Below are 27,110 nucleotides of genomic sequence, written 5' to 3'. Positions count from 1 at the left end.
AAGAAAAGAGAGAGAGAGAGAGAAAGAAAAGAGAGCATGCAGTAATAATTCACCTAAGAAGAAGCTAGAGGGAAATTCTATTTACTTGGAATAAAATGAAATAGAATACTTAAAAATAAACCTATCAGGGCTGGAGAGATGGCTCAGCAGGTTAAGAGCACTGACTGCTCTTCCAAAGGTCCTAAGTACAATTCCCAGCATCCACATGGTGGCTCACAACCATCTGTAATGGGGTCTGATGCCCTCTTCTGGAGTGTCTGAAGATAACTGCAGCATGCTCATACATAAAATAAATAATACATCTTTAAAAAAAAAAAAAAACTATCCAGGATCTAAAAGATGTCTGCAACTCAACTTTAGGACACTCGGCAGGTAGTGGTGACACACCTTTAGTCCCAGCAGTCAGAAAGTAGGGCAGCCAGATCTCTCTGAGTTCAATGCTAGCCTGATCTATGTAGGGGGCCAGGCCAGCCTAAACACACAGTGAAACCCTCATCTCAGAATGAAATAAAGTAAAATAAAAGGGAAACCTTTACAATGCCGAAGAACGAAGTAAATGGACATGAAGAATACAGTACTAACACACGACCATTATCAACTGTTCAGTTCCCAAGCACCCATGTCAGGGGCTCTGCCACGGCCCCTAACTCCAGCTCCAGAAGCCAATACCTTCTTCTGGCCTCCAGGGGGCAACATATTCACACAGACACAGACACCCCCCCATCTGTACCTCACCCCCACCCCACATTATACACAAAATTTATGTGTGTATATGCATATATGTATATGTGCGTATATCTATATAGATATAGAAATAGATATATAATCCATACACACACACTAAAGATCCAGGCAAAGACAAGTATTTCCTGTTTCCCATAGAGGACTCCAACAGCACAGGAAGTAACTCCACTTGACAAGTGGGATTGTGGGAACTCAAGAAGCTTCTACACAGCCGAGCAGAGCCCAGGGTGGAGGAGGCTACAGCGAGGGGACAAATCTTTGCCATCTGCCCACGACACATGAATTCATAGCCTGGGTGTTTTGCTCTGCAACTGGGGGCTGAAGGAAATGACTCAGTGGTCAGGGCACCTGCTGTGCAAGCATGAGGAGAGCTCAGACCTCCTGCACACCCTACACCCCCAACTCTGCAGATGCAGACAGGTCAGTGGGGTTTACAGATCCCGGCCAAGCAGGGAAAAGACAAGCCTGGGGTTCAAGGAAAGACTCTGCCTCGAAGGAATAGGCTAGGGGCACCCCTACTGTGCTCTTCCAGTTTCCACATGTGCACACAACTATACACACACACACACACAATTTTTCAAAATGCAAAAATTATACACCAAAAACCCAAGTTATATGATCAAAAAAGGGGGGGGGGCGGTCTAGTGAACAGTAATGGGCAGTTGTCTAAAGAAGAAATACAAATTAGCAGGGAATAGGGGAACAGAGGCAGTCAGATCTCTATGAGCTCGAGGCCAGCCTGGTCTATCTAGTCTAGTAAGGATAGCCAGAGTTATGCAGAGAAACCTTGGGGGGGGGGGAATACAAATGGCCTGCTGAAACATACTTGAAACAGTCAGTTTCCTTGCTATCAAAGAAATGCAAAGAGATTTCACCTCACTCCAACATAAATGGTCAATCCCAAGCAAACAAGACAGTTATCCTGTGGAACAAGCCTTTAATACCAGGGGCAAAATCAGGTGATGTCTCTGAGTCCAGGACAGCCAGGGCTACACAGTGAGACCCTGTCTCTAAAAAGTAATGGACAACAAATGCTGGTGAGGAGATGGGAGAAGAGGAACCCTTACTCAAAATATCATTTGCAAGAGAACTGAAATTGGGGCAGTGAAGGGGACAAGCCACGCCTGGATTCCTGGACCCAACGCTGTGGCTGCTTACCACAGAACAATATCCATGATGCAGACATAGGTGGGGGGGACTGACTCCAACCAACAGAGCGCAGTCCAGGCCCACACGTAATACACACAGTGTGGCCTCACACATGGATGAGTCAAAGCTCTTTCCTTAAACTGGACCAGAGTGTATAACACAAGGGCCTAGTTAGGCCTGAAATCCCAGGTTCTCAGAGGCAGGAGGTTTACAAGTTCAAGGCCTGCTTTGGCTACAGTGTGGTTTCAATTGTATTAATAGATCCCGTTGCTAATAGACAGCATGTATTAAATATTGATGTTAAAGATCTTTTCTAAAGTCAAAGCTGGGAACACTGCCAGGAGAGGAGAGGAGAGCAGAGCAGAGCAGGAGACCACAGCCTTGGACCGCGGCAGAGTGAGAGGAGAGGGAAAGACTGAGTCATGAGGCACTGGAAGCCTGGAATCTGAGAGAGGAGAGAAAGGCAACCTGCCTCAACTCCAATTCTGAAAAGACCAGGAAGCAAAAGCATCTCCCATCTATCCATCTGCAGTCTCTGCTGCGGGAATGACAGACAGACAGACAGACAGACAGCGGTCACGCTCTATAGGCTCACTCCATGGCCAACTACTCAAAGCCCACAAAGAGAGAACTCACCTAGGTCTCCTCTCTGATAAAGCGATATCCAAGGCAGCAACTCTCCTCCCAGAAGACTAATAGGGCCATCAAGAGCCATGAGAGCTGGCTGGGGATGTAGCTCAGTAAACTGCTCACCCACTGTGCTCAAAGCCCTGGGTTCAATCCCCAGCACCACGTGAGCCAGGCTAGCATTCAGGAGGATAAGAAGCAAGTTCAAGGCCTTTCTTGGTTACACAGTGAATCTGAGGCCAGCCTGGGCTGAGACCCTGTCTCAAAATGCTCAAAAGAAAGAAAAAGTTAAAAGGGAGGCGGGCTCTCCTAAGAACTTGGTCTTAGCTGTTAGCACACAGTGCCAGGGGTCAAACTCTAGGTCTCACACATGCTAGGCAAATGCTCTGCCACAGAACCAGTCCCAGCCCGAGCCACCTTGTGCTGCAGAATTACTAGACTATTCGTGACACATCTGACAGACGAGGAACAGTGAGGACTAGAAGCTATTAAAATACAAAACAAGGGGGGCGGAGAGATGGCTCATTGGTTAAGAGCACTGACTGCTCTTCCAGAGGTCCTGAGTTCAATTCCCAGCAACCACATGGTGGCTCACAACCATCTGTAATGGGATCTGACACCCTCTTCAGGAGTGTCTGAAGATAGTGACAGTATACTTATATACATATAATAAATAAATCTTAAAAAAAAATACAAAACGAGAATTTTCTTTCTTAGCTCATGGAAACTCAAGGGCTGCCCAACTTCGAGTCAACCAGTCCCCTGACAGAGCTGCACTGAAGACGATGAGAGAGCTTGTTTCTCACTGACAGAAAAATAAGCAACTTTTCTTTAGAGCAAAGTCCAGGAAGTCTACACAGTAAAGAAAAGGAAGGGTGACTAAAGGCAGTGTCTGATGGTAGGCTGGTCTCCCAGAGGGATGGAGGACAAACCACACGGAGCACGGGAGCAGAGTCGCTCTGCTGGACACCTCAGAACACGCAGCAGCCCCTGCATGCCCTGCCAAGACTGCGAGGAGAAAATCTGCCTGTCTGCTTTCTCTTTCACCTGATTCATTTCACTAAAATGTCTGACACTTCACAACTTCCATGAAATTCCTCTCTAAGGGTCTCGCAAATCTACCATCTTTCTCACTGGGCAAACATGAAGCCAAAGGAAGGAGAAATAACGCATGTGGAGAGGAAATTTTTTGCGAGTGGTTTGAAAATAAAATACTCAAAGTAGAAAACTCAGAAATCCTCAAAAATTAAAGAAGACAGGTAGCGAACTTCTGCCTCTTCATTCCTGGAGCCCACAAGCATCAACCACAGAGGAGTGAGGCCCAAGCGCACAGCTCCTCGTGGGACACAATCATGGCTCCCAGGGACCCCTGAGTCTCGCATCCGCTTTGTAGATGTCCAAGCAGAGGGCCCTCCTGATGGCTCTTACAGGCAGAGGCTCCTGAGGCGAAGCCTGGTGACCTGAGTTCATCCCTGGGCCCCACCGTGAAAGGAGAGACCAACTCCCACAAACTGCCCCACATGTACCATGTCACACGAGTGTGGCTACATACGACAATCAATCGAGAAACTAATGTTAAAAACTGAAAGAGGAGCTGGGTGGTGGTGGCGGCGCACACCTTTGGATCCCTGTGCTCAGGAGGCAGAGGCAGGCAGATCTTTGTGAGTTCAAGGCCAGCCTCGTCTACAGAGTGAGTTCCAGGACAGCCAGGGTTACAAAAGAAACCCTGTCTTAAAACAAACAAACAAAAAACAAAAAGAGAAAAAAAAAATCAAAGGGAACCCAGATACACAGAATCTGATACACAACTTTTACTAAATTCTACTTAGTGGGGGAAAAAAATACTTCAGGATCAGCCAGGCATGGTGACACACACTTTCGACCCCAGCACTTGGGAAGCAAAGGAAGGAGGCACCCCTATGAGTCTGAGGATAACCTGGTCTACTTACAGAGTTCTAGCTATCCAGAGCTACATAGAAAGGCCTTTTCTTAAAAAAAAGAAAAAAAAAAGGAAAGAAAATTAAAATTTCAGAGGAACAAGGTAGTTCACCTGCAGTCCCCAGTATTTGTGGGGCTGAAACAAGAGAATCACCCTGAGTGCAAGAACAGCCTGGACTATGTTACATAGCATGACCCTGTCTCAAAAATAAAATGATATTAATGAAAATTTAAAAACAGCTGCACAGTGGTGGCGCATGCCTTTAATTCCAGCACTTGGGAGGCAGAAGCAGTGGATTTCTGAGTTTGAGGCCAGCCTGGTCTACAGAGTGAGTTCCAGGACAGCCAGGGCTACACAGAGAAACCCTGTCTTGAAAAACAAAAATAACAAACAAACAAACAATCCCACTGAAAGCCCGTGGGTTTTGGTCATAACAAGTGAGCTGGAAGCTTCCTGGCTTTGGTTACCTCCCGCTACCGTAAGGTACTCTGCTGGCAGCTGGGAAGAGGCCATCTGCAGTCTCACTCAGCTCTGCACACCACTAACATGCTAGGCACGACCAGCACACAACTGGCATGACCATTCACTGGCTGAATGTGGAGCCCACTCATAGGAGCTCCTGTGACCCTGGTTGAGAGAGAGCCTGTGCTGGGGGAGGTCACAGGCCCTTGAGGTGAAGCCATTGCTGTGGATTTGCTAAGGAACCTGGGAAACTGCCTTCTAGGTTTGAATTTATGCCCACTGACTGGCAGCTTTAGCCAATGGTGACTCACAACCGTTCACAGTGCTGGGCAGCAGTGACCACCAGTGCTCAGCCCTGACTGGGACATCTGTATCACCCTCTCCAGAGGACAGAGAGCCGGGGCAGGAAGGATGTTCTTACAGGAGAAAGGGGCAGAGGGACAAAAAACCCTCCCTGCCTTCTGGGCATGACATGGCCTTGAACTCAGTCTTGGCAGCTATGATTACAGGAGCAACAGTAGGTCTGTCACCACTTCCTTGTGGATCTGACCGACTCACAAGTCCCCAGGCCTCCCTGACCTATAAGGCACTAAGGGACATTTTCTTCAATGGAGAAGCCACTGGTAAGTTGCCCACGCTCCCATGAATAATCTCTCACCATGTTCCTGTGAGTGGCTCAGAGGTAGAGCGCTGGGCTAGCACATGCACAAATCTAGGTTTAGGCCCCGGTATCATAGCAGCTATGTAAACGCAAAGCCACAGCCAGGTGTGTTGGCTCATGCCTGCCCTCCCAGCACCTGCAGCATTGCGGAGGTGGAGGCGTTGGTGGAGGCATTGGTGGAGGCGGGTGAGGTCTCTGAGCTCCAAGCCAACCATCGTTACCCAGTGAGATGGTGACTCAAATAAAACCCAACTTGGTGTGGAAGGAAAACCAATCCTGAAGGAGGTTAACTGTCAGCAGTGATGAGAAGCATCCGCCAACACCCTCTTGCAAAACAGAGGGACAAAGGGACAAAGGTGGCTCAGTGGTGAAGGGCACTGGCTGCTCCTCCAGAGGACCAGGGTTTGGTTCCCAGCAGCAGCAGTGGTGGCTCAGCAATCCTTAGTAACTTCAGTTCCAGGAGGTCCGAGGCACTCTGCTGGACTTTGCAGGCATTGGACATTGGATACATATGCATACACCCAGAAAATGCACACAAACATAAAAATAAACACAAAACAGCAGAGACATGTTTCAAAGTATGACTATTCAGTCAAAATAACCTGGTCCATACCAAAACCCAGGCAACACCAACCACGCAGTCTAGGCAGGTGGCTCCGCGCTCGGCGGAGATGCCTAAGAGTGGCCAGACAATATAAACCTTAGAAAATCTTTACTGTCTAAGTTCAAGGCCAGCCTGGACTACAAAGTAAGAACCTATCTCAAATTAAAAAAAAAAAAAGAATTTTTGCCGGGTGGTGGTGGCACACGCCTTTAATCCCAGCACTTGGGAGGCAGAGGCAGGCGAATTTCTGAGTTCGAGGCCAGCCTGGTCTAGAGAGTGAGTTCCAGGACAGCCAGGGCTGCACAGAGAAACCCTGTCTCGAAAAATCAAAAAAAAAACAAAACAAAAAAAAAAATTTTTTTTTTAAAAAGATTTATAGTGTCTGATGAGGTAATCAATCATAGAGGTGGCAAGAGACATCAAGAAAGGTTCCAGAAAAGGGAAAACCCGGAGCACCACAGCACGGAGCTGAACAGAAAACTTCTCAAGGACACAGGACAATCCCACCTGAACAACAGCTGGGATCTGACTCCGTGAGAATGACTCTGGCACAGGCAGGACTAAGAGCTGGGACAGAAATCGACAGATACTGATGATGCCACCGAGGGACTCAGGTCCAAGCCACCAAAACCCCCTGTCCTCAGATCCCTGCCAAAGCCCGGCCCTTACCTCAACACAGGAGCACACTGCAAATGCGCAGCAGCAGACACGCAGTGGCTCTTTTTTTTATTTTAATAGACACGGCTCCCACACAGAAACGATCTGTGTGGATAAACCGTATCTACTCTCCCTTCCATGCCTAAGAGTACAGAGGCACAGCCTTAGACTTCCTCAAGTTGAGCACTGGGGATTTATCAGCTGTATCTGAAATCTCCTACTAAATGAGTTGCTGTTACTCTGTTTGGAGACAGGGCCTGTGGTGGTTTGGGTGAGAATGGCCTTCATAGGTTCAAATGTGAACATTTGGTCCTCAGTTGGTGGAACTGCTTGGGAAGGATTAGGAGGTGTGGCCTTGTTGGAGGAGCTGGGTCACTAGGGTCGGGTTTGGAGGGTATGGAAGCCATTCCCAATTCTCTACCTCTAATCTCCAGGGTCGATATCTTTGTCTCTCTGACCCTCTTTTCCTCCCCCCAACCCCCGCCACCTGTGATTCCGTCTTAAGATGTGAGCTCTCAGCAACAGCTCTAGCTCCATGACTGCCTGCCTCCCGCCATGCTCCCCACCATGACTCTAACCTTCTGAAACTGTAAACCCTAATAAACTCGTTCTTCTAGAAGTTGCTTACATTCAATGTCTTTTTTTTTTTTTTNTGGCTGTCCTGGAACTCACTTTGTAGACCAGGCTGGCCTCGAACTCAGAAATCCGCCTGCCTCTGCCTCCCAAGTGCTGGGATTAAAGGTGTGCACCACAGCCACCGGTGGATTCAATGTCTTAACACAGCAATAGAAAAGTAACTAAGACAGGGTCTCACATTGTAGCCCTGGCTGGCCTTAAACTGAAGAGACCAGCCTGCCTCTACTTCCCTAAGTGCTGGGTTTTAAGGTGCCACATCTAGCCCTATGGATTTTTTTTTATTATTTATGTTTGTGTGCCTGCCACGAGGTGTCCTCAGAAGCCAGAACAGGGCAACCAATCCCCTGAGCCTGGAGTTATAGGCTGTTGTGAACCACCACATGGGTGCTAGGATGTGTTAACCCTGGTCCTCCGGGAGGTCAGGAAGCACTCTTAACCGCCGAGCCATCTTTCTGATCAAAATGAGTGATTATTGGAAACATTCTCCTAGCGGAAGACGACACGTGCCTATGATCCTAGCACTCAGACAGCAGTGGTAAGGGGATTAGGAGGCCAAGGCCAGCCTCGGCTATCAGTGGGTTCCAGGTCGGCATACATGAGAAGGGACTACCTCAAACAAAATTCCTAGGAACCTCTGGCCGGCTCTAGCAGTTTCAGAGCTTAGGGTCTTTCATTCTCTGCAGCCACACTTCCCTGGATGGGAGCAGCAGGAAGGCAGTACATGGTCCTCACCTTCAAATCCCAGCAAGGGTGAAGCCAAGGCAAGCATGTGCTACATAGCCAGACAGACAGACAGCAAGACCCCCACCTCCAAAACAATAACAACAACAGCAACAGGCATGAGGATGTCCAAAAGTCCCCCAACTTCTAGATGCAAGAGAAACATAGAAGCCATAGTCCTCAGGGACCTGGCTGGGTAAACCAGAGTTCACTCAGGGCCCCTGGCTGCTTCAGGATAAACTGACAAACAAGGTAAAAGCAGACTCACTCTTTTCGATGAGCTGGTCCTGAACCCCTGCCAAGGCACTTACTGCCTAAAAGAGAAGTCACTGGTTACCAGACAAGAGACCATAGTCCCCAAGACACCAACCCACACAGAGAGGAAGGGGAAGTCCACTCCCCTCAATAGAGGGCCACAGCCAGACACACCCTCCACCACTGCCACTTACAGCAGCCGACGTGACTGAGGACTTGCTGAAGAGCCGCTCGGCCTCCTTGAACTTCCGGTTCCTCCGGTCGTTTTTGCTATTGGAGTTCCTAAAAACAGAACAATTTTGTTGTTGTTGTTATAGATTTTTGTATCTTATAGGTTATCACTGTGTTTGTGTCTGATGTGGAGGGAGGACAAGTGTGCGCTATAGGACACTTGTGGAGTGAGTTCTCTCCTGCTACCTCCAGCAAATGAACTCGGGTGGTCCAGCTTCATCAAAAGCACCTTTACCTGCTGAGCCATCTGGCCATTCTTCTTCTAACCACGTTCAAACGCAGGAATGCCTCTGATGCCCGTAACTTTATGTCAAATGCCTACAAACGGTGATGCCTCCCACTCTAGGAGGTGAGATGGTTTTAGATGCTTTGTAAGCACTGTCAAGTGTATTTCTTTGATTGTGTGTGGGAGCCCCAGGGACACAGCTATGTCTTGCCTGGCATGAGGACACCAAGCAGCACTATCATGTAAATGGTAGCCTGGCCTGCCCAACCCAGTCCTGCTCCCCACTGTGTTAGTGTGCATTTACGATAATGCTTACTGTCAAAAGGGACTAGTGCAGGGGCTGACAAGAGGGTAATGAGTTGGACAATCCCAATTCAACCCTCAGCCCAGGTAAAGGTGAAAGAAAGGACCAATCCACAAAGCTGTCCTCTGAGTCACCCGGTGGCACACACATACCCCAATACACATTATACATACACGTATGATAAATGACTTTTTTCGTTGTTGTTGTTGTTTTGAGACAGGATCTCACTATGTAGTCTTGAGGCTGGCCTAGAATTATATATGCAGACCAGACCTTAAACTCATATAGAAGTATATCAGCCTCTATCTCCCGAGTGCCAGGATTAAAATGTGTGCCACTCTGACAAGCAAGAAAAATTTTCAATCAAAATAGGACTATGAAAAAATAAAATAAAATGGGGGCTGGAGAGATGGCTCAGCAGTTAAAAGCACTGGCTGCTCTTGCAGAGGACCCAGGTTTGGTTCTCAGCACCTACATGGAGGCTTACAATTGTCTGTAACTCCAGTCCCAAGGGATCAGATGTTATCCTCTGGCCTCCAAGGACACTAGGCCACACGTGGTACACAGACACACACACAGGCACAATACCTATATACATAAAATAAATAAAACTGTTTAAGTGAGTACAGCTGTGTGGGGAGGTGCGTGCCTTTAATCCCAGCACAGAGGAGGCAGAGTAGAGCTCTGGTGGTCAGGCTTGTGCACAGGCACCTGTACTCACTAAACTGTCTAGCCAATATGAAGAAATGAACCTGGGCCGGAGAGATGGCTCAGCGGTTAAGAGCACCGACTGCTCTTGTGAAGGTCCTGAGTTCAAATCCCAGCAACCACATGGTGGCTCACAACCATCTGTAATGGAGTCTGATGCCTTCTTCTGGTGTGTCTGAAGACAGCTACAGTGTACTCGCATACATAAAATAAATAATTCTTAAAAAAAAAAAAAAAAGAAATGAAATGAACTTTTACAGCAGAGCTATCATAGGACCACCCAACATCGTGTCACCCAATAAGACAGAGGTACAGAACCAGAGGGTCACAACCTGAGACTCAGACTGGGGGTTCAGCTCAGCGGCAGAGCACTTGCCCAGCATGCTCAGTGCCCTGATCTGTAGCCCCTGCAGCAATGGTCAAAGAACAAAGCCCTAAAAGCAGGAGCCTGCAGGCCACCAGGGCATCCACCTGCAGTCCCAGCACTCAGGAGGCAGAGCCATGTGGATCTCTGTGAGTCAGAAGCCAGCCTGGTCTACACAGAGAAACCCTGTCTCCAAACAAACAAACAAACAACAACAAAATATTAACAAGACATAACTGCCGAAAGCCACTGGATCCAGGATGAAAAAAGAGTAGCAAAGCATTGTGGGGCCAACCAAGGGAATCTGAAGGAATCCGTGTTAATGTTTAAGCTATAAGCATCTGAGTTACATGCAGCTTCTCAGGATAATATATTTAGAGGCAAAGATTTGTGGTGTAAGCGTCTAACTCTTCAATGGTTAGCAGGGAGAGAAAGCAGGGAGAGAAAGCACGGGCAAAGAGAAATGTAACCACAGAGGAGGAGCAGGGAGGAGATCCTGTGATGGCGGAATGGGTCTGCATCTTTATACACACACTCATCAGAGGGCAGCTTTCCACCAGTGGCCCTTGCTTTCTACCTTGTTGAGACAGAGGCGATCTGGTTATTCGGACGGCACTGCATAGTTCAGGCTGGCCTGCAAACTTCCCAAGTGAGCGATTCTCCTGTCCCCAAATCCTACCACATATGCTAAAATTCCAAATGTGCATTTACACATGTGTGTTAAATGGGGGGGGGGGAGGGGGCGTGTCCTGAAAGTTCTAATCCCCTGGGGCTATAGGCACCTAACAGGGGTGCTGGGAGTCAAACTCCTGTCCTCTGCCAGAGCCGTGTGTGCTCTTAACTGCTGAGCCATCTCTCCTGTTGCCAGTTGTGCCTTTTAACACAGGTTCTGGGAACTGAGCTCCGGTCATCAGGCTTGTACACCAAGCGCCTTTACTCACCGAGCAATGTCTCCTGGGCCTGGTTTCACATCCTGTAGTTATACACATACGATAAAATGCCATACACACACACACACACACACAGCCAATCTTGGTTTTCTGATTTTGATGATGTTCTATAGTTACGTAAAACATAACCGTCAGAGAAAACTACATAAGAGCACACAAGCCATGTCTATTGTTTGTGCAGCTTTCTATCCCAATCTGTAAATTATTTACAAACAAAAGGTTCTTAAGCACGAAGAGATGTTTTCATACGTCGGAGAGAGCATGCACCCACAGTGAGTTAGCAACTCATGAATACATGGGAAAAACACTAACTGGTCATGCACATTCTCATCTCAGTTTTTCGACAGATTTGAAAAATCCTCCCAAGCGTAGGCATTTTTATACAATCGCATTACTGAGCCGACAGTGGTACAATGAGCTTGGAGGTGGAACAAAGATCGTAACTGCACAGCGTGGCTGATGAAAATGTGGAAGACAGTTCAGTCACATGCTGTTCTTCATTTACACCCACACACCCCTGCACCATGGGCCCTATTTTCTTTCATCACAAATACTGGCTTTCCCAAGGTTTCTCCGTGAGACAGTCAGAGTTCAAGTTCAAGCATAGACCTCCTTCCACACTACGGCTCTACCATCTCCTTGTAGAGTAAATGCCAAAAGCAAATGTCCCAAGCTGGACATGACAGTCCATACCTTTAAATCTATCAGTCAGAAGTCAGAGGGAGAAAGAGCTATGTGACCTGTGAATCCGAGGCCAGCCTGCTCTACTTAGTGAGTTCCAGGCCAACCAGGGCTACATTGTAAGACCATGTTTTTAAACAAAACAAAAATCCTGCAGCTAAAATAGTAGTAGAGGATAAAATGGAGAGATACTATTAGATTTTTTTTTTTTCTTCCAGACAAGGGTTTCTCTGTATAGCCCTGGCTGTCCTGAAACTTACTCTGTAGACCAGGCTGACCTCGAACTCAGAAATCCACCTGCCTCTGCCTCCCAAGTGCTGGGATGAAAGGCGTGCACCACCACTGCCCAGCTAATACTACTAGATTCTGACACTCACTTTTGATTGGTCAAATACCGATCCCAGCCACGGATAATATTGCCATACATCTGAGTGTCTTCCAGGTAGCTTCCTTCAAAAGCATAGATCTGTCTCTCCAAGTTTGCAAGTGTTTCCTAGGTGATGAAGACAGGGACAGGGAAAAACAAGCATTAAGCAAACTGAAATCCTGTCATAGACTTGTAATGTCAAGCTTACCCACAATGAACCATTTCTGTGGAAGTGTAGGGGCGATGGACCCCTTTATAAATAAAATGAAATGTATAGTCTATCCTCAGAAAATGCACACATATGCAAGATTTTGCATCTACTTCAGAGGCAAAACCTAGCTGTCATGAGCAGGGATGAGACAGATCGTGAGCTGTCTCCATTCTCACTCACTAAATGTGTTGCTACCAGCAGCAGGAAGGGTGAACAGCTTTTCAAAAGCATCTCTTCTACATCAACTGCTTCCTCCCTGCTAGCTCTGGAAGGGCCGCCCGCAGTGGATGCCGGTTGCTATGGAAACCTGGAAGGGCAGCTTCAGGTGAGCTTTGCCTCCCGGATGCTCGCTGTAAAAGGCGGGAGCCTGGAGGGCAGTCAGCAGGGTGCCGGCGGCTCCTGGTGCGCGTCACCAATCCAAATTCCCTAGGCTGCGTCCTGTGTCTGCCGCCAGCCCCGTTCCTTGGCATCCTCAAATACACCACATTCCCCGGCCATTGAAACGCGCCGCCCATGGAATCCATCGTGCATCTTCTCCAGGCCGGGGTCTAGCCGCTTCCTTCCCACCCGCTAACCCGACCTGAGCGTCGTCCCCGCCTCCTGCCTCTCGCCCTTCCCGCGCCCTCACCGCCCCGCCCCGCCCCACTGAGCGCAGGCCGGGAACCGCGCCGCCGCAGGGAACCGCGCCGCGCCCGGCCGCCCAGAGCGCCCAGACCCTGGCTGCCCGCCGTCCTCGCCTCCGGAGCTGCCTGCGAGGCCAAGCGGGGACGGCGTCCAGGCCTCGGCCACTCACCGCCAGCTCCTGCTTCCGCTTAACCAGCTCGGCCAGCTCCCGCCGGGTGTCTGGGATCTGCGGCGGCGCCGTCTTGTTGTGCATCGCCATGTTGGGCTCAAGCGGCGGCGGAGGCGGCGGCGCGCGACCAGTAGGCGGACCCTGCACACTGTCGCCGCTGGCCGCCAGGGGGCGCGAACCACCCCACACCGCGCCTGCGCGCGCGGCTTCCGGGGAAGCTGGCCGGCTCAGCGCGCGAAAGCTGGCGCGGAGTGGCGCTTGTACATGTGGGACAGACCTTGCTGCTCCACTGTGGGCCTCTGAGCTTAACAGACACCCACAGACATTCACTACATCGAGAACCCAGCTGCAGCATAGGCTTGTTGAATATTCCATATGTCTCCCCGCAGACGAGATCCTTGCCACACCACCCAACTGCAGGTGGAAAACCTGAGCAAGGTTCCGCCCACCGTTCCGGGTTGCAGAGAAGATCCCCAAACCAACATCTTCCTGGGTTTAGCACAGGCAAGCAGATCTCCGGTTGTACGTGGTTTGCGGGAGGGGAAGGATTATGAAAGAATTAGCTTTTATCTTCAGATCCAGAACTGTGTCCGGGCTGGTATTGAACAGAAACAGACCGTGAGTTTATCGTCCTGCCTCTGCCTTCCCACTGCTGGGATTCCATGTATTGAGCATGCCCGCTGTTAATAGGTGCTGGGGATGGAACTCAGGACAGACGAAGCAAGCACTCTACAGGTACACCCTGAGCCCACCTCTGCATTCTCAGTGCTCCGTAGTTTAGGCGGCGTTCTTTGCCCCATGGGTGGATGTCCTTGAGTTTCTATGCCCTAGATGTTCAACAGGTATGAGAAAAATCTCAATTTTCTGCAACTCCTCTTTCCTAATGTTCTCTCTCACAAACCTCTCCACTAATCTCATGTTCCTCTCCAGTAGTACATGCCTATAATTCTAGCACCCGAGAGGCCGAGATAAAAGAAGCAGGAAGGTCAAGGTACTGCATAGTATTTGGGCCAGTAAGACTATATAAGACCACCACCACCACCCCCCAAAAAGGAAAGTCAAGGCTGTAGATGAAACTCAGTTGGTAAAATATCTGCCTAAGCCTATGCTTGCACAAATCCCTGAATTTGAGTCTGGCATCTATCTCTTCCTTTCCTGCCAGCCTGGCCCACAGAAGAAGCTCCCAGGGCCAGGCATGGTGGTACATGTCTTTATTCTCAGCACTCAGGGGGCTCGAAGACAGAAAGGACAGCTGTTTTGAGGGGGAAAAAAACCAAGACGAGCCTCAACTACACAGAGAATTTGAGGCTAGCCTAGGCTCAAAAAAATAACAATCAGACCTTGGAAATTTTCTTTTTATGTATGTGAGTGTTTTGCCTGCATGTATGTCTGTGTACCATATGCATGCAATTCCCAAGAAGACCAGAAGACATCAGATCCTCCTGGGACTGGAGGAACAGCTGTGAGCTGCCATGTGGGTGCTGGAGATTGAATCAGGGTCCTGGGGGAGAGCTCTGATTCATCCTCTCTCCAGCTTTTCCCCCTGCCCCGTTTTAATGACCGAGTCCCAATTTGAGGTGCCCATATACTTAGAGGTGTGAGATCATCCATTGGAATATGATCAACCTACCAGGGCCCACACCTTAAAGCTGACTCTTCTCCCACAGGAGTCACCCACTGTTGATAGCTTCTTAGCTAGGGATAGAGGCTTGGGCACCTCTCTCTCCTACATGCTGCAAAGATGACTGGCTTGATCTTAGGCCAGTCTTTTGTAAGCAGCTACAGCTGCTGGGCTCCTGAATACAGCAGCCCTGTCCATGTGGAGAAGGCACTGCTCACCTCATTCCTCCCCGACCCCTGGCTCTGGCCATCTGAAATGGCCCCTAAGTCTTAGGGTGGTGGTCATGGTAAACATGTCGCCTTTGTGGCTCAGCATCCTTAGCTTTTTTTTTTTTTTTTTTTTTTTTTTCGAGACAGGGTTTCTCTGTNTAGCCCTGGCTGTCCTGGAACTCACTTTGTAGACCAGGCTGGCCTTGACCTCAGAAATCCACCTGCCTCTGCCTCCCAAGTGCTGGGATTAAAGGCGTGCACTACCATGCCCAGCCATCCTTAGCTTTTTAAATATATATATATATATCCTTTCTTCAGACTTTTTCTTTTCTGTTTTGTCTGCAAGTGTCTGTACCATGGTACCAGTGGAAGCCAGAGAGAGAGCTGGAGTCACAGTTGTCGGCCAGCATGTCGGGGCTGGGAATGCAACCTGTGTCTCCTGCCAGCGTAGCCATTGCTCCAGCCCCTCTTTAATATAACATGGTGGAGAACGTGGATTGACTTTCAGATGTAGCGGCTTTGAATGTCAGGAATAAATTTCTTGGCCATCTTGTTTCTTTTTGTGCATTGCTGAATTCAGTGGACACCTCTCTATACATGCTTCTCTTCCTCCTTTTCCTGGGTTGTACTTTCTAACACTTACTTGCGTTCAGTGCTTAGCACGCCCGGGCACAGGTGTGAAGGACTGGCCAATTTGCAGGGGTCAATTGGTTCCTTCTACCAGCTGGGTTCTGTCGATTACACGCCTCCGGCTTCATTCACAGTGAGTGCTTTACCTGCCAATCCGTCGCACCTGACCTCCTTGGCAGTTTTCCTTATTTTAAATATTTATTAACTTTCATGTGTATGGGTGTTTTGCCTACATATATGTCTGTACACATGCTCCTCTGGGACTGAGTTAGAGGTTTTGAATTTTTTTTTCAAGATTTATTTGTTGATTTTATGTATGTATATACACTGTCTTCAGACACACCAGATGAGGGCATCGGATCCCATTAAGATGGTTGTGAGCCACCTTGTGGTTGCTGGGAATTGAACTTAGGACCTCTGGAAGAAGTCAGTGTTCTGAACTGCTGAGCCCGAGGTTTTAAGTTTTTACAGTTTGATTCTCAGCAGCAGGGCAGAAAACTGAAAACCACAGATGGCGCCTTTGAGAGGTAGGTTAGAAGTTAAAGAGAACTGGCTGCTCTTCCAGGGGACTCAGGTTCAATTCTCAGGACCCACACAGTGACTCACAATTTTGTGTCACTACAGGGCAGGGGACCCGACTCCCTCTCTAGCCTCCCAGGGTGCCAGGGATACATGAGATGCAGACAGATATGCAGGCAAAACACCCAAACACCCAAAATTAACCTTTTTAATTAAAAAGAACACGGAAAGAGGGTTCATCAGTTAAAAATGCTTGTGCTTCTTACAGAGGAACTGCATTAAATTGCCAGCCACCCACATGCTGGTTCACGAAGTGTCTCTAACCAGTGTGTCCAGCATCGTAGTCTGGTCTCACAGGTACCAGGCTTACACAGGATATACAGATACACCTGGGGATAAAACACACACATACGTGTTGTGTGACTTCCACTGGTTTGTGCCTCAGCTCTCTCATTTGCAAAAGTCAAATCCTGCTTAGCTGGGCATAGGGAGTTGTGGTATAAGGAGTACATGTTTAAAGCACTTCGAATTTTATTTTCTTAGAAAGTGCTTGTGATGGTTTCTATACGTTTGACCCAGAGAATGGCACTATTAGGAGGTGTGGCCTTGTTGGAATAGGTGTGTCACTGTGAGCATGGACTTAAGACCCTCATCCTCGCTGCCTGGAAATCAGTCTTCCACTAGCAGCCTTCAGATGAAGATGTAGAACTCTCAGCTCTGCCTGCACCATGCCTGTGTAGATGCAGCCATGCTCCCACCTTGATGATTATGGACTGAACCTCTGAACCTGTAAGCCAGCCCCAATTAAATGTTGTTTTTATAAGACTTGCCTTGGTCATGGTGTCTGTTCATAGCAGTAAAACCCGAACTAAGACAGAAGTTGTTACTGGGAGTGGGGTATTGCTGTGATAGGCCTGACCATGCTTTTATTTGGAAGAATGTGGATTTGGGGACTTGGGATTGGGAAAGCAGTGGAATGCTTTAAATGGGGCTTAATGGGCCATCCTAGTAGGAATATGGAAGACTTTGTTACTGAGAGTGATTTGAATTATTTGGACCTGGTCCAAGAGGTTTCAGTGGAGAATTTCAATATGGGGCCTAGAGCCTGCTTTTTGTGGTATTTAAGAATGTGGCAGCCGGGCATGGTGGCGCATGCCTTTAATCCCAGCAGAGGCAGGTGGATTTCTGAGTTCGAGGCCAGCCAGGTCTACAAAGTGAGTTCCAGGACAGANAAACCCTGTCTCGAAAAACCAAAAAAAAAAAAAAAAAAAAAGAATGTAGCTACTTTTTGCCCTTGTCTGAAGAGTCTGCCTGAGGCTGAGGTGAAGAGATTCAGATTAGTCGCATTGACAAAGGAAGTCTCATAAAAGCCCAGCAGAGACTTTGCTCTCTGGCTAAGCCTCATGAAGAGGGAGAGATGGCTCAGCGGTTAAGAGCACTGATTGCTCTTCCAAAGGTCCTGGGTTCAATTCCCAGCAACCACATGGTGGCTCACAGCCATCTGTAATAAGATCTGCTGCCCCCTTCTGGTGTGTCTGAAGACAACTACAGTGTACTCACATAAATAAAATAAAGTAGATTTTTTTTTCTCATGAAGAGCATTTTCGATAAGCCTAGCAAGCTTAGAAAGGAAAAACATAAAATATGTGGTTTGAGTATTAAAGGGGCACTAGGAAGTGAAATAGAACTGAATTCTGTGTTGAAGGATATTAAATTGAATTCAAGGGAGTAGTGCCCTTGGGGCAAGATTCATCCAGCAAAATTTAGATCCAGGCACCAGAGTACAAGCCTTAATCCCAGGAGGTAAAGACAAGCAAATATCTGAGTTCAAGACCAGCCAGCCTAGAACAGAGCAAGTTCTAGGTGAAGAAAATTGGAATCCAAGATTGGTGGACAACACCTTTAATCCCAGTGTTTAGGAGCCAGGCATGCAGATCTCTGAGTTCAAAGTCAGTCTACAGAGCAAGTTCCAGGACAGCTAAAGTGTCTATAACCAGTGTAGTGAAGGAGTTGGAAAACAGAAAGCTGGTGATAATGTACTAGAACAAGGGGGCCATGTTCAGCCTCAGCAGAACTTGGCAGCTTTGGCCACATGGCTCTGGCTTTAGAGTCCAGAATAAAAAGTGTTACTGGGACAATTGATACTGGTTAGTGGTGATTAAGAAGCGATCAGCATCGGTGAGGTGAAATCTTCTGGGAAGTGTTTTCTGAGAGCACAAAGAAACTATGTTCCAGAGATAGCCACCTCATGCTGTAGCTGTACTGGGTAATTTTTAAGAGTCACCCAGGTGGTACTGGTTTTGTAGACACATGAAGAGGTCATCAAGAACAACTGAGCCTTGGCACTGTGAGAAACCATGGTAGGCCATTAGTGAAGGTGAAGCCTCAATTGCAGTTGATAGCCTAGGACCGAATGGGTCATGCAAAGGATTTGAGACTTGGCACCATGAAGAGAGCCTATGAAAAAGGCTATTGGTGAAGCCTAGTAGCAGTGGAAGACCCCAGCGTATTGGATATGCCAGTACCATGGGATGATCACCAAGAACAGCAAAGGCAGTGACATCAACCTCAGCTTAGAGTGCTACAGAGGACAGAGCTGGAGAAGTGACGCCAGCCCTTTGGAGGAGTCCAGATGATCATGGGTGGATCCCAGACATTGAAACAAGAAGCTGTAATATTGAAGTTGCCTTGGAGACCCCAAGATGTTCAAGATGCCAGAGCCGTGGATTATCTACTGAGGAAAGCTGCTAACAGAGAGTGGAACCAGTCCAGGAGAAAGCAGTTTGTTGCAATCAACAAAGATGAAAAAGGAGTTGGAGATCTGAAGACTGCTTTGACATCAGATCTTTTACATCATGGAGATGCAGAGTTTGGAGTTTGTCCAGCTGGTTTCCTGTCTTGCTTTGGGGATTACAGTTAAGTGATTGAATGAATTTCAGAAGAGACTCTAAACTTTGAACTTTTAACACTGTTGAGACTGCTATGAGGTCTTTTGTAAGTTGGACTAAATGTACTTTTTTATTACGCTATGCCTAGATATGGCCTCCATAGACTCATGTGTTTGAACAGGCCTATGGGGGCCAGGGAGTGGAATGTGATGGTTTTTATATGCTTGGCCCAGGGAGTGGCACTATTAGGAGGTGTGTCTTTGTTAGAGTAGGTGTGTCACTGTGGGCATGGGCCTAAGACCCTCATCCTAGCTGCCTGGAAATCAGTCTTCCACTAGCAGCCATTGGATGAAGATGTAGAACTCTCAGCTCCTCCTGCACCAAGCCTGCCTAGATGCTGCCATGCTCCCTCCCACCTTGATGATAATGGACTGAATCTCTAAACCTGTAAGACAGCCCCAATTAAATGCTGTCCTTGTAAGAGTTTCCTTGGAGCCGGAGAGATGGCTCAGTGGTTAAGAGCACTGACTGCTCTTCTGGAGTTCCTGAGTTCAAATCCCAGCAACCACATGGTGGCTCACATCCATCTGTAATGAGATTTGATGCCCTCTTCTGGTGCGTCTGAAGACAGCGACAGTGTACTTACATAAATAAATGTCTTTTAAAAAAAAGTGGCCTTGGTGATGGTGTCGTTCACAGCAGTAAAGCAAGCACTGTACTGTTACCTTATTGTACTATCTATCTATCTATATCTATCTATCTATATCTATTTTTTTTTTTTTTGTTTTTTTTTTTTTTTTTTTTTTTTTTTTTTTTGTTTTTTTTTTTTTTTTTTTTTTGGTTTTTCGAGACAGGGTTTCTCTGTGTAGCCCTGGCTGTCCTGGAACTCACTTTGTAGACCAGGCTGGCCTCGAACTCAGAAATCCGCCTGCCTCTGCCTCCCGAGTGCTGGGATTAAAGGCGTGCGCCACCAACGCCCGGCTTTTTTTGGTTTTTCAAGAGAGGGTTTCTCTGTGTAGCCCTGGCTGTCCTGGAACTCACTCTGTAGACCAGGCTGGCCTCGAACTCAGAAATCCGCCTGCCTCTGCCTCCCGAGTGCTGGGATTAAAAGCGTGCGCCACCACGCCCCTGCTTGTGGACGTTGTACATCGTGGTGCGGAGCCTAGTGCGCACCACGATGTACAACGTCCACAAGCTCTGCCTCCCGAGTGCTGGGATTAAAAGCGTGCGCCACCACGCCCGACTGTTAACTCTCACTTTCTAAACTATATTTTTTTTGAAATTTTTATTTCAGACAGGGTCTTTACTCTGTAGCCCTGGCTAGCTTTAAACTCCTTGTGTAGACCAAACTGCTCTCCTCAGTCACAAATTGGCCTGCCTCTGCCACTCGAGTACTACTAATAAAGACATGAGTAGGACACCCAGCTGTCTTCCCGCCATTTTCTTCTACAAGTCTTCAGTGCTAGAAACTGCACGTAAGCCAGGCAAGCACTCTACTGCTAAACTATCAGCCATTTTCAATCACCCTTGCACAAGGGAGGGGCTGTTCAATGGGCTCAGGACAAAATCAAACTTTCTAAGGACCGGCCATAGAAAAAGGTGGCATTGCCAGGCGTGGTGGCGCACACCTTTAATCCCAGCACTTGGGAGGCAGAGGCAGGAGAATTTCTGAGTTCGAGGCCAGCCAGGGCTACACAGAGAAACCCTGTCTGGAAAAACCAAAAAATAAATTAATTAAAAAATAAAAAGGTGGCATATAGTCAGGACTGCTGGGGGAGAATGTTTCCAGGACCCTCAGATGGAGGTGGAGGCCTTAGCCCAGGAGACATGGAGTTGGATACTCCCTGGGAAGCAAGGGGCGAACCCCAACAGACTGGCAGTGTATCCCTAGCAGCTGCAGATGGAATCCCGGGGCAGGCAGAAAGACCCCTGGGGCATGAGAGTAGACTTCAAAAGCAAGTAGGGTGTACTGGAGCCTGGGAGTGAATCCCTGCTGATGAGAGGGGGTACACATCTGGGGCTGGTGGGTAGACTCCTGCATTTGATGGGGGGGATCTCTGGTACTGCGAGGTGGACCTGGGAGTGACAGCATTTGGGGAGGCTCGGGGGGTAAGAGAAGATGCAGAAAGGGCAGGAAAAGGCTACTGGACAGGGTGGGATGGGGGTTTGAGAACAAGGCAACCAGTAGTTCATAAACAGTGGGGAGTGCTTGACATGGGTGGAGAAGGATGGAGCGTCTCCACCTGTAGGTCAAACTGGAAAACAAACTGCTTAGTCTTGAAGTCTGCAGTGGGTTTAGGACTTGTTTTCAGCCTTGCCAATCTCCTGGCCAAACTGTGGTCTCTTAGGGCTTGGCTCTATGGTCTGCCGTCCTTTCTCTGCTCCTAGGTGAACATGAAGCAGTTGTGGGACATGTTCTCTGTGGTCTCAGGATAGCTGACCCAGAACAGCAAACTCTGCTGATCCATTTCCACATCCCTTTGCCTAATCACATTGTAGCCCTATTGGTCAATCTTTCTAAATATCACCTCCACCTAGGGTTCAAACCTCCTTGACAACCGGCAGGACCAAGTTGGTCAGTATTCTTCCTTGGGTATGGGCCAGGTAGCTGTCATTGTGCAGCAGCAAGCAGTGCTGGCATTCATAGGATCCCAGGTGTTTGGGCATAAAGTGCAGGACCTGGTTAACGATGATGGTTTTTAGGGCCAACTACTCTGGGTGCTCAGATTGATGCTGGAAGACCACAGTGAAGACCTGAGGATGTTAGGGGACAGGCAGAAACTTGCTGAGACAGGACAACCAGTAGTTTGAGTATAGACTGGACCACAAGATGAATTCCAGACCGATCTCCCTACAGTACGGTTTCAGATACCACTATCTCAGCTCATTTTCCTCTTGTCCACACAGCCCCCAAACACAATACAAGTATCTGGGATGGCCATCAGCATTTGCATCCAGTGAGCTATCTGTGATGTCAGAATAGGAAACAACGGAGGTGAGAGGACCAGGGAGGACTTTCACACAATTTATCTTGCGTGCCCACCCAGATGTGGAGGTCTGAGGACAGCTTGTGGGAGTTGATTTGTCCTTACACCATGAGGGTTTTGGGGGATCAAATGCAGGTCACTGGGGCTGATGACAAGCACCTCTACTAGCTGAGCCATCTCTTTGGCCCACATCTGCAGAACTTGGGAGCACAAGAAGTTGGTGTGGATGCTCAGCGGCAGAGAGCTGTTTCACACACAGCTGTACGTCAGGTGGAGAAAGACAGTTAAGACCTTGCAAATAGTTAAGATGAACAAGTCTCTAAGAAAAGACATCTTGCATGACTTAACATGAAGCTCTTAACCTGGGATGCCAGCACTCCACTAAGGCAAATGTTTGCTATCAGAACAATTGGGACATTTCCGTTGAGATTAAAGTTTTCCTAGGTAGACCAGGCTGTCTCACATTTCACACGCCCTAACATCTGCACCAATCCTCTTGCAGAATTCAGCCTCTCCAATCTCATGGTTATAGGCATGAGTCGCCACTTCTGGTTCCTGGAACCTCTTTACAAAAAAATGTAGGTAAAGTGGTCACCTTGCACAGTGCTCATTGAGAAAGCAAATCCACAAACTATCCCTGGGAAAGAAGGCACTGAAGTAGGGTAGCAGGTTATTGTGGATTCTCGGGCAGAAAATGGTGTCTGAATTGAGAAAAATATCCAAGATACACTGTGCTTTTCTTCCTAACACATTCCTGAGCTGACCCTGCACACCATAGGGACTGTGTCTCTTCCTAACACGTTCCTGAGCTGACCTTCCTGCGTTAGCCAGCCTCTAGCCCTGAGAACAAGTGAGACCTTGACTGTACAAACAAGACAGTCTACTCCACAGCATCCTAAATCCCAGCCCAGGAGGAAGTTAAGAGCAGCCCAGGACGAGTGCCATCATCTCTACCCGGGGACAGAGTGGTCACCAAATGCAGAGCACTGACACAAATCCTTCCCTGACAGCTCATGCCCCACGCCCTCCTTGCTGAGATAAGCCATTTCTGTCCTCAGTACTTCAGGCCTCTCCCTATAATTCTCTACACACACACACACTACTTTTACCTCAAAACAGTTTACAAAGATCCCGTTAGAAGCAAACACACCTATGAACAAGACATTTATGTGAGAAAAGTAATACCCTCTAAAATGAGGCTATATTTACAAATTTTATTTTTTTAATCTCAAAAATACATATAAATGAAAACCTGCTCTCCAAATGCAGACAGGCCTTTGCCTATCATGTGGTATTATTTATATCACAAAACACTGACATATGAAACCCAGCACATAGCTCTGAAGCACACAGACTGTCAGTAAGGAGTATCTTTCTACTCACAGACCCCAGGTGAGAAGTTCAGACACTAGGCTGTCTCTTACTTTCCACCCGTGGGAGGAAAATATGAACACATGGTCAAAGATGAAGTGGAAGTGTGGAAGCTACACAACCTCCTTTAGACACATACACACGTCCCTAGGCCACAGCAAGGCCCCTCCTACAAAGTCAGTGTGGTGTGTTTCTCAAAGGGAGAAGAGAGGTAACATTTGAATAAAAATTCAAAGCTAAAGAAAAAGACCAGATATCAAACTATGATGTCTGCTTCATGAAGAAATCAGGAATCCTCAGGGTGCAGATCTACAGCCCAGTGCACGGTATGACAGCAGCTCCTGTTGGTAGAAGCCACGACCTCCCTACACAGTCTTGTCACACAGACATCGCACAGTGTCTGTTTATCGAAGACAGCCAATAGAGAAGTCACATGGTAAACTGTCACCCCCAAAACGAAGTGCAAAATCAACTTCTATGACTCAAGAGCTGAATCGGGTCAAAGCTTTGGTATAGGCTGGAGGCTGTTTTGGTAACAACCAAAGCTGACTAAGATTCTCTACTCTAGGATTTGTCCCCAAAACAAAACTCCTGGTCCACAAAGCTCAACAGCTATATAAATAGGAAACTGTACAAAGAGAAGAAGCCACCATCCCCTTTCCAAGGGCAGTCTGCTATGCAGCAGTTCTGAAGGTGCCCACCACAGCCACACGCTTTGACCAGGCTCGACACGCTGTAATTGGTGAGACTGTTCAGAAAACAAGGGCCCACAGGCAGGCAGCTGCTGTGCCAAGTTCAAGAAAACATGAAGTGACAGTTCTCATACTGCAACATAGGCTGGGCAGCAACAGAGAAAAGACTTAAGGCAAGAAGAGGCGCTGGAGTGACCAGCACAGCGTCCGGTAGGGAAGGTTTCTAACAGTGGAGGCTGCCTCTCAGCTGCTAGCTGTCAGATACCATTTCTTCCTCTTCGTCATCTTCATCTTCCTTCCTGTCAAGTTCAGAGGTGTCTGAAGACTCATGAAGCAAGACATATTCTCTGCTACTGAACCCAAATTTAAGTACGTCTTTTTCTTTCAGTTCATAGTATCTCTGTGGCTCAATACGCTTGTTGTTCAAGAATGTTCCATTGCCTGAGCCAAGGTCGATAATGTAGGGCTTCACCCTCCGACCAACTGTGCCGTCAGCACGGGTGTACTCCACAAGCCTAGGAGAGACCAAGGAGAGAAGCATGTGAGTGTCCTACTTGAGACCACCTGTCTTCTTTTCTAAAGCTCTATGCTACAGATCTAGATGGCAATGTCGTGGCTTGAAGAGGATTCAAATGAAAATTCTGGAATGTCACGGGGAAGTACTGCCCTGATGGGGAAATTCAGAGCACTTTACATAACCTAGGAGAAAGGTAGGCTGAGGCTGAGGCTGGGAATGGAGGGCCGTAAGGCCCCAGTGCAGAACTCAAGGCTTCTTGCTATGGTTACACATAGACTTTCTCCAATGTTGTATTTTATGTATTTTAGCACCAGCCCAAATGAGGGAAAAACAGAATTAAGACTTGAGAGCCAAGGACTAGATGTGGACAGTTGTGCTCTGAAGATGGCTTACTGCACAGGGCCTGGGTGAGCCGTGGTTTCTCACCTGTTGAAGGAGGATGGTACCACTGGCCCTGCTTTCCTCACGGGGTAAGTACCAAACGGTAAAGATGTATTCCCAAGCAGCAGGTTCAGCTAGCGTATATCTGGCATTCTGACTCTGGCTTTTATTTCTATTTGATCCTCATAAAGCCCTAGGGGCAGGTGGAAACAGGTCAAGACCATGGCAGGAATCTTTTCTTTTTCTTCCTTTCATCTATCTATCTATCTATCTATCTATCTATCTATCTATCTATCTATCTATCTATCTATTTATAGGTGGGGCCATGGTATATAACCTACACCTAGAGGATATACTACCAATCCTGCTTAGCCTCCCGAGAGCCCGGATTACAGGCCTGTGCCACCATGCAGTGGGAGAACTAATATCTGGATTTCTGACACCAAGTTCAGCCCCTCATACAAATGTTCAAAGATCACAGGTTGTTAAGACGTACAGTACTCCTTCAGTCCGGCTCATTAGATACAAGGGATAATGGGCTCAGTAGCATTTCCACACAGACAGCCAGCCTTAGGAATATTAAGTGAGACACTCACCCATCTCCCTTGCCAGTTCTCCCTCTGGTCTACCTACCGGTACTGGAAGACTGCATGTTGCTTTGAGCAAGAGGGATGATCGATGGGAATGTCTGCGATGCGTCGATGTCTACCCAGAAGGTATGCACTCTGCCGATGGATGTACATGACTGGAAGTACCTCATCATTTTTAAAGGGGTAGAGGCGCCACCGTTTTTTGGGGATCCGGGCTTCTGGGGGCTCACTGTATTTAATAACCACGCCCCGGAAGGTATTGGTGTCCTCAAGAAGTGCCCCAGAAAGTTCAAAGCTTGGTTTCTCTTTAACGGGCACCTCTTTGTTTCTGTTCCCAGCAGGGCGAGGGATCACCTCCTGAGCCTCACTGCCAGCACTTTCATTCTGCTGGCGGTGCTCCCGGCGCCTGGCATTATGAAAGTCCCTCTCTTCTTCCTGGGCCTGCAGGTTCTGGCTGTCTCTATCCCGATCCTGTCCACTGACGGGCCTCTCATCAGAGCTCCTCCCTTGGCGGGAATGGCCCCGGTGCCGATCTCGCTCACTGTTCCGAGCTCTCCTGTGCTCCTGTTCTGATGGTTCCCGGTGCTGCCGATCCTCTCGTCCTCTCCGAGGGTGGTCCTCACGTTCCTGAAATTCAGATGGGATTCAGTAAAGGAAAGATGGCACCCACTCTGTGAACAAGCTGCAGGAGCTGGAGAGATGGCTCAGCAATTAAAAGCACTGACTGCTGTTCCAGATGACCCATGTTTAGTTCTCAGCACCCACAAAGCTGTTCACAGCCATCTACAACTACAGTTCCAAAAGGATCCAACGCCCTCTTATGGCAAATGCGGGCACTACAGCTATGTGGTGTACAGACAGGCATGCAGGCAAAACACCCACATAGGCAAAATAGTTTCAAACAACAACACATCTGTGACCTGGATTCTGGTACTCAGAACAAATTCCTATCCACACAAGGCTATCAGTGTGGTTCTTTCCCCTGAAGGGCCAGTTAGACTCCATATCCCACACTCTTCCTCAAGTCCACATCCAGATCCCTCAAAACAAGGAGACAAACCTCTCAGTCACCTGCAGGCAAACTCACAGGGCAGCAGGTGTAGAAAACAGAACAGTCGCATTTAAGATATGTAAAGGGAAAAGTTAACTTCCTCATAGGCCAAAAGGAAATTGAAATAATTTCAAAAGCTTCAGTCCAGCAATTACAGAGATGATTCAAACATCTATGGATAAACCTAAGAAGCATGAACGCCTCAAGAAACCTACAGGAAGGTACTACTTAGCAGTTCCTAAACTTCTGACAAAATGGACACACATACTGAAAATCAACCTGGCAGAAAACAGCAATACATAGCCGGGCGTGGTGGCGCACGCCTTTAATCCCAGCACTCGGGAGGCAGAGGCAGGCGGATTTCT

General features: G+C 48.0%; 2 protein-coding genes across 7 annotated transcripts in view; both read right to left on the bottom strand.

Moving 5' to 3' along the window:
• Meaf6 (MYST/Esa1 associated factor 6) overlaps window positions 1–13,418 on the bottom strand; it is a 25,149-nt gene extending 11,731 nt beyond the window's left edge. For 5 of the 6 annotated variants that reach the window (XR_003836494.1, XM_029476803.1, XM_021160088.1 and 2 more), the window contains exons 1-4: window positions 13,290–13,418; window positions 12,296–12,411; window positions 8,649–8,736; window positions 8,468–8,513 (exon numbers count right to left, since the gene is read on the bottom strand). Coding sequence is in view for 4 of the 6 variants with exons in the window: in XM_029476803.1 (XP_029332663.1) it covers window positions 8,468–8,513; window positions 8,649–8,736; window positions 12,296–12,411; window positions 13,290–13,379 (340 nt within the window). In the remaining 2 variants the exon portion in view is untranslated. The remainder of the gene's footprint in view (window positions 1–8,467; window positions 8,514–8,648; window positions 8,737–12,295; window positions 12,412–13,289) is intronic. The other variant, XR_002377733.2, reaches the window with a different exon arrangement.
• Window positions 13,419–23,336: 9,918 nt separating this feature from the next.
• Snip1 (Smad nuclear interacting protein 1) overlaps window positions 23,337–27,110 on the bottom strand; it is a 7,866-nt gene continuing 4,092 nt past the window's right edge. The window contains exons 3-4 of the mRNA XM_021160231.2: window positions 25,738–26,321; window positions 23,337–24,721 (exon numbers count right to left, since the gene is read on the bottom strand). Coding sequence (XP_021015890.1) covers window positions 24,457–24,721; window positions 25,738–26,321 — 849 coding nt within the window. The 3' untranslated portion in view covers window positions 23,337–24,456. The remainder of the gene's footprint in view (window positions 24,722–25,737; window positions 26,322–27,110) is intronic.

The sequence above is a fragment of the Mus caroli genome, chromosome 4 (genome assembly GCF_900094665.2).
Source record: "Mus caroli chromosome 4, CAROLI_EIJ_v1.1, whole genome shotgun sequence".
Taxonomy (NCBI): domain Eukaryota; kingdom Metazoa; phylum Chordata; class Mammalia; order Rodentia; family Muridae; genus Mus; species Mus caroli.
This window is presented reverse-complemented; position numbering and strand designations above follow the sequence as displayed.